This window comes from Limulus polyphemus, unplaced genomic scaffold, assembly GCF_000517525.1.
Source record: "Limulus polyphemus unplaced genomic scaffold, Limulus_polyphemus-2.1.2 Scaffold1036, whole genome shotgun sequence".
Classification (NCBI taxonomy): Eukaryota; Metazoa; Arthropoda; class Merostomata; order Xiphosura; family Limulidae; genus Limulus; species Limulus polyphemus.
This window is the reverse complement of record NW_013666646.1, coordinates 266475-276808: the sequence shown is the minus strand read 5'-3', so window position 1 is coordinate 276808 and position 10334 is coordinate 266475. Positions and strand designations below refer to the sequence as shown.

Below are 10334 nucleotides of genomic sequence, written 5' to 3'. Positions count from 1 at the left end.
GTCTATTTACTTGTGACCACACAGTGTACAATTAGTGAAGGGCATTGCTCTTGACATCCTGAAACAAGGTCATATGTAACAATTTTCTCCTCAGGTGGCAACAGGATACACCTAACCATAAAAATTGCAAAGGAATAAAAGTAACTTGAAACAAAAACAATTTAATGGTACTTCTTGACCCCATATTATGTGAAAACCTACACATACTCAGAACAAAGAATAAATTCAAAGTAAATATTAATAATACAGAAAGAAGAAACTTATGATATGTTCCTATATAAGACTATTATATGCTTGAGGAGTTTGTCACTGTCTCTCCATCCAATAATCTCCTCAAGGTTCTAATAATATAATCCAGTCATTAGATTTAAGTAAAAACTATCCTTCAACTCTAAAAAGACAATGGAAGTTTCTGTTCCTAATTCTAAGCTTTGTTCTACATTAAATGTATATTATATTATACTTTAGATATGTGTGAAATGTTGTATGTTATACATTAAATATTGTAATAATAATAATAATAAGGTCTTTGCTAAAGCAAGTATCAATAGGAAAGCTTAGAATAAAAAAATGAAAGTATATATCTGCATTCCTGGGCCTAATGTTGCTACTAGCAAAATTTGCAGTAATAATAAGCCTTCAAACCTAAAAGTATAACATCTGAATTAACCTGATAAAAATATTCTGAATTGTCTACACAAGATTAAGTGACAGATAAATAAGTAAACTACATATCTGTAAAAAATCTCCAGGTAAGTTGTGAATAATCTACCCAAGGCCTGGTAATGAAAAAATAAATAAATAATATACTGCAAGATTTTACTATTCTTAATTTCTTCATACTCCTTACTTGGTGCTTACTAAGAAATAATTAAACTAATAAGCATGATTTTTCCAGCATATAACAGAATTATTCAATCATTGGTCATGAGCTATTGTTTCCTTAAACTCCTACTGATTGAGCATTGTAGAATTGTGTGATATTCTTTATGTGTTAAAAAAAATCATCTTTTTAACATTCTCAGCATATATATTGATTGTTGACACTCCACAAAAGTTTATGCTGTATGCTCTTATAAATACTGCTTAAAAGCTAATTACTTGAAATACATTTCACTTGCACCTATCCATGTGTGTGTGTATATATATATAATAAAAAGATTTCAAAATAGAAACTGTTTTTATGAAATTTCTTTAGCTAGTGGCAGAGTGTTCACCTTTGGGAGTAATGAATGGGGTCAACTTGGTCATGGACACACTAAATTACTTCACAAGCCTACTTGTGTTAAAGGTAAGGTATAGAGTTATCAGATGTAATGAATTAGATAAGTTATAGAAGTTTTTTAAGTTGAATTATTTTATATTGATTTCAAAATCATAATACGAACTTGAAATGCAGACAACATGAGAAAAATGGAAAATAACACTAAAGTAATCATAAGATATGTGTGGTTTGAAACAACCTGTCAATAATATTATGAGTTAGCAGGATTAATATTTCAGGCTTAAAGCAAATCTGGCACAAATCTGAAAAGATACAAAAGTTTAACTTACCTATTTGAAAGAGCATACATAGATTAGTGGTATGTATGTAAATTGAAGATTAGTAAAATAACATTGCCTTTCTAGTTATGGATACTGATCACAATTCAAAGTCATCCAATACACTTCTATGGACTACATGCTATAATAAGCTTTATTATTACAATTGTGGCTTATACTTTAGCTAAAAATGTAGTTAAAATGTTTTTTATTCAGATTTGTAGCTGAAGACTTGAAATGAACCTATGCTAAGTATTCTATGTTTAAAATTATCTCAAACACTATGCTAGAAAACCATTGTTTTGTTAGCATTCATAATATACACCATATGTCATTGTTTGTTATTTCCAACTACTTCTGTGCAAGCTATTTACTTATGATTTGCATTTTCACTCCAGTAAGATTTATCCAAACAAAAGTTTAATAAATGTACCTTGATGTTTTTAAGGTTTATGTACTACCTAAATGTTTCATGTTTGTGTCTTCTTAAACTTTAATACTTTGTTTTCTTGTTTTCAATCCAAAAATGGCATTGAAATTATAACTTTTTTACAAATAACTATATAAACAACCCAAAAATGGTGGCCCATACCAAATACCATAGAAATTCCATGATTCTAACATACTGAATTGACATAATATTGTTACGACAGCGGAGGTCATGTGACGCTAGTAACACGGCACGTGCTTCTAGAACGTTCATGAAGCGTCAGGAGACTACTAGATATGGGGTAGTCTTGTATATATAAGACCGGCCAAGAAGCGATGTGAACAATGTGTAATTGAACTGCGGACAGAGTATTGTTGAGTCGAGCACGTGAGACGTTCATTGTGAATTATAGCGTTTGTTATAGCATGACTGTTGAAATTAAGTGTATTGCAAAGTTGTTTTCAGAAAGAATAAACCAGTTTTATTTAAGAAAATAAAGAGGTGTGTAAAGTTTCTTCGGAAAGAATTTTTATTGAAAATTAACTAACGACCAGAGACGTAACAATATGATGGTGGCCCAATTTTAGCTTTTTTATTACAAGTTTTAAGTGTAAAATTTTTATTTTTGCAAAACTTTTGCTCAAAAAATGATATTTAGAGGAGTTGAAAAATGCACTTAATGCAAGTATTGAACAGAGTGGTTTATGTTTTTTGTTAATATTTTCTGTATATACCATTAAAAGTTAAATAAACTTGGATATTGTTACTACTGTCAAATAATGGATTATATATATATATATATTTATAATTTGTGGTTTAACACAACAGTTGTCAATATCTTTTTATTACTGACCCCAGGCCTTAAGCAAGAAAGAGTAATACTAGCAGCATGTGGAAAATCTCATACTTTAATTGCAACAGGTAAGATTTATTATCTGTTTTAAATATATACCATAAAATGGATTGTTGAACTCCATGATTAAGTATTGAAATCCATTGTTTGTTTGGGTTTTTTTAATTATTTTCCTCTACTGGGTCAGTAAACCATACTCACCTCATATGTACTAAATCTTTGGTGGTGAAGTTGGTTAAAAGGAGAGTATTAAAACGTTGTTAGTTATGGCTAAAATAATAAATGACAATCTTATTAGCTTCAAAACAGTTTGACCACTAATATAGTGAAATTGTAAATTCACAGAAATTTTTAAGGCTCATAAGTTAAAATTTAGGAACAAATAAAGTTAGAAACAATTACCTTTACTCTCCAGGGATAGTGGACACCACTTTTATTCAGTTAACTTGTATTGAACTTTTTCAGAATTTGTAGTACATACTGGAGGGATTTAAACGTTTTGGCAATAGAATTAGAAAAAATTATCTTTTGTTTCCAGATAATATAAAAAAAATTAATTATTACCTGTAGAGTAAAGGTAATTTTTTCTACCTTTATTGCCAAGATGTGTTGGACTTTATTTGGTTTTATGAAATGTCAATGAAGATGAGGTACATTAGTAGCAGTGTGTGTGTGTGAATACTTCAGTAGCAGTGTGTGTGTGTGAATACTTCAGTAGCAGTGTGTGTGTGTGAATACTTCAGTAGCAGTGTGTGTGTGTGAATACTTCAGTAGCAGTGTGTGTGTGTGTGAATACATCAGTAGCAGTGTGTGTGTGAATATTTCAGTAGATATTATGTCCACAAGAATCTTTACAATGAAAGAAAAATGACTAATTACACTATGACATTTTAATGTTATATAAAAGAGTTTTTGCCAGAACATGATAAACAGATGAATTGTATATTATGACCTAAGAAGGTGTATAAGTTTTTACTACAGAAAGGAGCATGAATATGGTATGACATAGATCGTAACCTAATAATGTATATGAGCTTTTACCACAGAAGTGCCAAATTAGACATGGGGAAGCAAATTTAATCCTTGTTTTTATAAACTTGCTGTAAAAATTTGAACCATTAATGGTTTTACTGCTATAATTACAACTTCAGATTTAGTTCTATGCTCATTATCATCAGAAAACTAAAAATTTCATAATTTACCATTATAACCAAAGTTTTACATTTGTTAATTATCATAAGAATATTTAGTAATGATTTGTTTAATATAAACTAGCTTTACTATTAGCTTAGTAGCTAGTTAGTAGCCTCATAAGCCAGTTAAAGGTTCTTTAACTTTGAACTTTATAACTCAAACTGAGACTATAATCATAAAAGCATTTGTATGTGAAAAATTCTGTTCCACAATGTTCTCTGATATTGCCTTAATATATCAGTGGTCTTGCACGTGTGTGTGTATATATATATATATATATATATCACAGAAGAAAAGTTATTAATGTAATTTATTGAATACCTAGAAGAGTTTGAAATATTGACTTTTGATTCTGAAATAGCATTTTGTCATTTTTCACAAAAGCACCTTTTATTGCTTTAGTCCACTTATTCAAGTTACACAGTTTAAAGGACTTACATCTAAGGTCTTTGAATATTGTAATTTTTCTAAGTTGTTTGAAATAAGATTACCAAAAACATACAGTCACAAAATTTGAAATACAAGTGACTTCGTGCCCTTGAATTTCTGTGATTTAGAATATCATTTATTTCTGTATCATATACTTGTAAGCATATTCTAAATAAAATGTTATAATATGCATATCGTGACTTATTCTGGTTAATTTTATCATTTTAATTTTTTAGCTTTTTTTTTTAAGGAACATAGGATTAAAGAAGAATTTGAAATCAGCTATGAGATTCCCAAAATGTTATCTTGGAGAATCTCTGGGAACTCTTTAATTCCAAAATGGCACTACCTTATCTCACAAAAAGCTATCTCAACCTTGATTTGCCCTCTAAGCATTGCTAAAATTTCAAACAGTGTACTAGTCTTTTATACCCCTTCATTTTTGTGCCATTGCAGCAACATGTGCTGATCATGTGACTACCCTCCATGTGACTACAGCATAATCCTCACTTTCTTGATTGGCATTACAGTGTATAGACGTGTGTTTACTTTGTTCTTCATGTGACTCCTTACTTACCAGTTTCAACTTAATGTTTTGAATTTAGTTTGCTTTCGACATTTCATTTACTTTTGTTTTCGACAGTTTATTACATTTTTTGAAGTTGAATTTTGAATTCGAGTTTTACTGTGGTGGATGAAGACATTGCCCGCAATACTGAAGACAGTAATGTCACTAGTCCCCAGCATGGCAAGTTGATGATGTCTGCAGAGGAAGTTTAAGCTTTAATTCACAGGGAGTTGGATGTTTTTGCTAGATCTTTGGTTCATTCTTCTTTTCCCCATGAACTTGCTTCTGAGAAGACTTTCATCAGCATGAAAACAATTTAGACTCTCTTTTTCTGGCTCCAATTTTTTTGGTCAGTCTCATAATGCTGACAGTCAGAGGAGTTTACCAACCTCACCTTTCTTACACCTTATTGATCAGTTATGTCAAATTTTAAATGTTTCACCTTTAGCCCTTGATTCTCCTTTTTTCTTGTTAGGTGAAGAACCTTGTTCTGATTATTATGTTTATTCTCTCTCAGTCAACATTCTTGTTCATGCTCAATGTTTAATTGATCACTTGCTGTCATGTGTGGTATGCCCCGTCCCCCTTTGCTGTTGGACCAGTATTCTTTTGCTTACCAACGTGCCTCAAATGCCTATTTGGATTCCTAATGTCTGGATCCTATCCTTCCCTTATGGGTCTCGAATCCTAAAGCATTGATCCATTTTAACTGGTCTCAGTTTTCTAGGATTAGCTTTGCTTTGAACACACTTTTACATATTAATTCCTCCTTACAGTTGTTGTCTCAAGCCTTCTGCTAGTCACCTGATTAATTTTTTGCTGAACTCAGGGCCCTCCTGTGGTCTACCATGGCCAATTTGTTGGTTTCAATGCTGCCTCTCAACACCTGGTTATTATGTTGTTGGGGTTTGCTCGGAAGGGATGCATTACTTGTGGGGGTGCATCTCTAGTTTGTATCTACAAATTCACGAAAGTGAGGATTGTGCTGGAATGGTAAAGGGTAGTATAGTATAGGTGGTGCACTATAATTGGTGGAGGGTAGCCACATGATCAGCACATTTTACTGCAGTGGTGCAAAAACTAAATGGTATAAAAGACTGGTGCATTATTGGAAACTTTAACAATGCTTAGAGTGCAAATCAAGGTCGAGATAGCGTTGGGTGAAAGGAGGTAAGTACCTATCGGAAATACATTTTCAATGTTAGATAATGTTAACATTTAAGTTACATTGTTTCAGAATGATGTGTGTAGGTCTTTAGAAGGGTAATTTGTCTCCAGTACTTCAGATGGGAGGGTGGTATATGAGTTGCATCCTGTAATCCTTTATTCTGAAACAAATATTCACTTCCACACAAAGAATAGCTTATTTTCCTCTTGAGTTCACATCATATGACAAAGAGATTTGCAAGCCATCAGCCTTGTTGAAACTCCCATGTGAATTTGCGCCACTGCATAATGATGTAATCATGTAACAGAACCCTCCATCAATAGGAGTGTGACACACCTCCACGCACAGTGATGCCCTCTACATTCATGCCCGTGAATCCTCATTCTTTTCCTTGGCACTTTCATGAACAGATGTGTTTGAGTTTGCTGAGATTAGCCACAATTACAATTTTTAACATTCACTTGACTGAGTTTAGAAATACTCAATATGAATTCAGTTTCATGTGAACTCTTCTTCTGCTGATGCGAGTGAACATATTACTCATAGTGAGTAAACTTCTTTATCTGTGGAAGATGAGACAGCTATTTTTCAACATTTGGTGGGGTCCATGATACAGCCAGGGTCCTCTGCTTCAATCTCTTCCACTCACTTCCCTTGCCCTTCCTTCGAGCCTGAAATTGTGGAGGACAAATTTGAGCAAATATTTTTCTTCTCTAAGTTTTACTTTGGGAACATTCTTCCATACTGAAGGATAGTATCAGTCTTCCTCAGATTTTCAAAGCCTTATTATCCTATATCCTTTGACTCTTCTCATTCTCTATTACACAACCCTTCCTCTCGTGATTTTTTGGTTTTCCCTCCTCCCTAGACATTGCTGTACATGCCACTTTCTAAATCAACTTCATTCATGCAAATTTATGCCCCAATCCCCTCACATGACTGATTTTTATGTTCTTGCTTATGGTCCATCAAATCTTTGGAGACCCTCTTGCCATTTTTTTTTGGGGGGGTGGCTTCGTTATTGGCTGTTTACCTATCTAGTGCCCAACCTACCCGACTTTGAGTTTTCTTACTGCCTTTCTTAGATACCTATCCTCTCTTCACCTTATAATGGAAGCACCTCACCATTGGCTCATTCCACCTCTTCTGTTCTTTCTTATTTTGTGGCCCAGCATGGCCAGGTGGTTAGGGCGCTCGACTGTCTTCCTCCCTCTGATACCTTTGTTTTTCCCTTTTTCTTCATCTGAAGGTTTTTGATGGTGTCCCTGATTCCCACTATCAATTTTACCTTACTTTCCTAAATTCCTGTTTGTCCCAACCTCACCCTTCCACTTCTGTCCTTTGCTCTAGCCCTTCTTCTGCTCCCTATTCTATTCCTGTATCCTGACCTTCCATCTCTTCTCATTCTACTTCCATCCAACATCTCATCTACCAGCCTAATTGCCAATGAACATCCAGTTAGTTCATAACATGTGGGAGTCCAACTATCTCTGTTTGAAGACCTTTAAACACATTTCTTTGCTAACAGATGGGTAACTGAAGTGCCTTCCCACATTCTTTCTCTTCACCTTTCTTCCCCCTCCTCTTCTTTCCCAACCTTCTGTCTTTCAATACCCATCTGATCCAGCCTACTTTCTTCATCTAGAGGGGACAGTACAGGATTTGTTGAAGAAACAGGCCATCGAGGAAGTTTACGATCTCTCTCTAGGTTATTACTCCCTCCTCTTTGTTGTCACAAAAAAGTTGTGACTAACACCTGGTTATCAATGTTTCCTCCATCAATCATTCTGGATTGTCCCACATTTTCAGATAGAGAATTTTTCTCTCTCTGTTGGTCTTTTCAGCCTGGCATGTGGATGATAAAGTCGATGTCTTGAAAGCCCTTCTCTACATCTCAATTGCCCTATTCTCAAGACATTTCTCTAATTTGTTAATGGGAATCACAGTTTCCATTTTCATGCTCTTCTGTGTAGCATCAGCCCCTTTTCATGATCTGGGTCTGTGATTATATTTCTACATGCTCAACTGGCTTCTCCTTCCCCATTTCCAGGCACAATCCTCTGACCAAACTTCTCTTGTTCTTCATGAAGACACTCTCTCAGGGTGGCTCATCAAGATTTCCATGTCCTTCCTTATCCTGACCTAATATCTCATCCACCTGGAAAATTTTTTCATCTGTCACCTCAGCATTGCCCAACCTTCTTCAGTGTGCTTATGGAATCTAGGGCATCTGGTCACCAAATTTCACACCTGAACTTCACATTCAGCACTAGGGGTTCTTGTTCTCTTTCTATGTTTGGGACTATAACTTCTGTGGAACTCCTCATACATATGCTTCCCCTACAGTGGGTATTGCTTGACCAATGTAATTTTTCAGGGATCCACTATCCTCACCAATACTCCTCTCTCCTTCTCTACTATAGGATTATACTTGGTGGTTAGACCACTTCAATACTACCTCTGGCATTCCCTTATCCCTTACCTTCTCCCAAACCAGACCTTCACTTTTTCACAGATGCTTCTCTCTCTCTTGATGGGGAATGTTCCTGAATGACTATCTTACTTCAGGTTCTTGGACCCTGGAGGAGTATTCACTACACATCAACATCCTCAAACTGCTCACTGTCTATTGGGCATGCTCTAATTTACTTCCCCTCCTTGTGGATCATTTTGTAATGATCCTCTCTGACAACTCCACAGTCACATCTCATATCAACCACCATAGAATCACCTGTTCCAGGACCCTCTGCTTTCAGGCATTGGACCTCTTGGGCCCATTCCAGTTGGGTGAGTGTAATAGCCTGTCATATTCTAGGTGTACTGAACATCATCATGGATTGTCTTTCTCATTGAAACTGCATCCTACCCACAGAATGGTCCCTCCATCCTCAAATATTCCATTGTATCTTCTCCCAACTTAGAATTTTCCTCATAGATGTCTTTGCCACATCCTTAAATAGCAAACTTCCTTTCTTTTGGTCTCATGTACTGTACCCATCAGTCCTGGCTATCTAAACCCTCAGACAGGGCTGGTCCCATCTTTTCCTTTATGACTGTCCTCCTTTCTCTGATTTGGGACATCTCTTCCGGAGTCCTGTTGGTAGTCCTTTACTGGCCTGCCCAACCTTGGTTTCTGTTACACTATCTTCTCTTAACCAAGCTCCCTTCCTCTTCCCAACATTTCATCCCTTTTGGTTCAATAGTATATATCACCCTTTCATCAAAAAGTGACATCCCTTCATCTTTACATGTGAGATGTTTCTGGTCCATTGCTCTTTACCACTCTTTTTGCCCTTTCATCTCTTCTGTGCACCAACATAAATAGTATGCTTATCATCATTGGTCTATCCTTCACCATTTCCACCCTGGGCAACCTACTTTATACCTCACCTCCTTCTTCACATAATTCTTAAAGCATGGCTTGTCTGTTCTCTTATCCTACTCCCATACCCGACTGAGACCTGAAATTGGTTCTTCATGCTCTCACCTGGGACCTTTTCAAACCCTTTACAACATGCTCCCTATGTTGTCTGTCTCAAAAAACCTATTTCCTTATATACTTATATTTTTATTACTCACAACTAACTTACTATAGGATCCCACTAGGTGAAAGTGTTGCCTCGTAGGGTATACTTACCTAAAACCTGCATTTGACCAGGATAACAGAAATTACTAATTACTATATTGTCTCTCTCACAAAACCTATTTCCTTATATACTTATATTTTTCTTACTCACAACTAACTTACTGTAGGATCCCACTAGGTGAAAGTGTTGCCTCGTAGGGTATACTTACCTAAAACCTGCATTTGACCAGGATAACAGAAATTACTAATTACTATATTGTCTCTCTCACAAAACCTATTTCCTTATATACTTATATTTTTATTACTCACAACTAACTTACTATAGGATCCCACTAGGTGAAAGTGTTGCCTCGTAGGGTATACTTACCTAAAACCTGCATTTGACCAGGATAACAGAAATTACTAATTACTATATTGTCTCTCTCTCACAAAACCTATTTCCTTATATACTTATATTTTTATTACTCACAACTAACTTACTATAGGATCCCACTAGGTGAAAGTGTTGCCTCGTAGGGTATACTTACCTAAAACCTGCATTGGGCCAGGATAACAGAAATTACT

At 35.2% G+C, this 10334-nt stretch overlaps 1 protein-coding gene across 1 annotated transcript in view; it reads left to right on the top strand.

The window, feature by feature from the left end:
- LOC106461811 (X-linked retinitis pigmentosa GTPase regulator-like) overlaps positions 1-10334 on the top strand; it is a 150846-nt gene that overhangs the window by 26262 nt on the left and 114250 nt on the right. Inside the window, exons 3-4 of the mRNA XM_022388887.1 lie at positions 1199-1291; positions 2831-2893. Of these exons, the coding sequence (XP_022244595.1) occupies positions 1199-1291; positions 2831-2893 (156 nt within the window). The remainder of the gene's footprint in view (positions 1-1198; positions 1292-2830; positions 2894-10334) is intronic.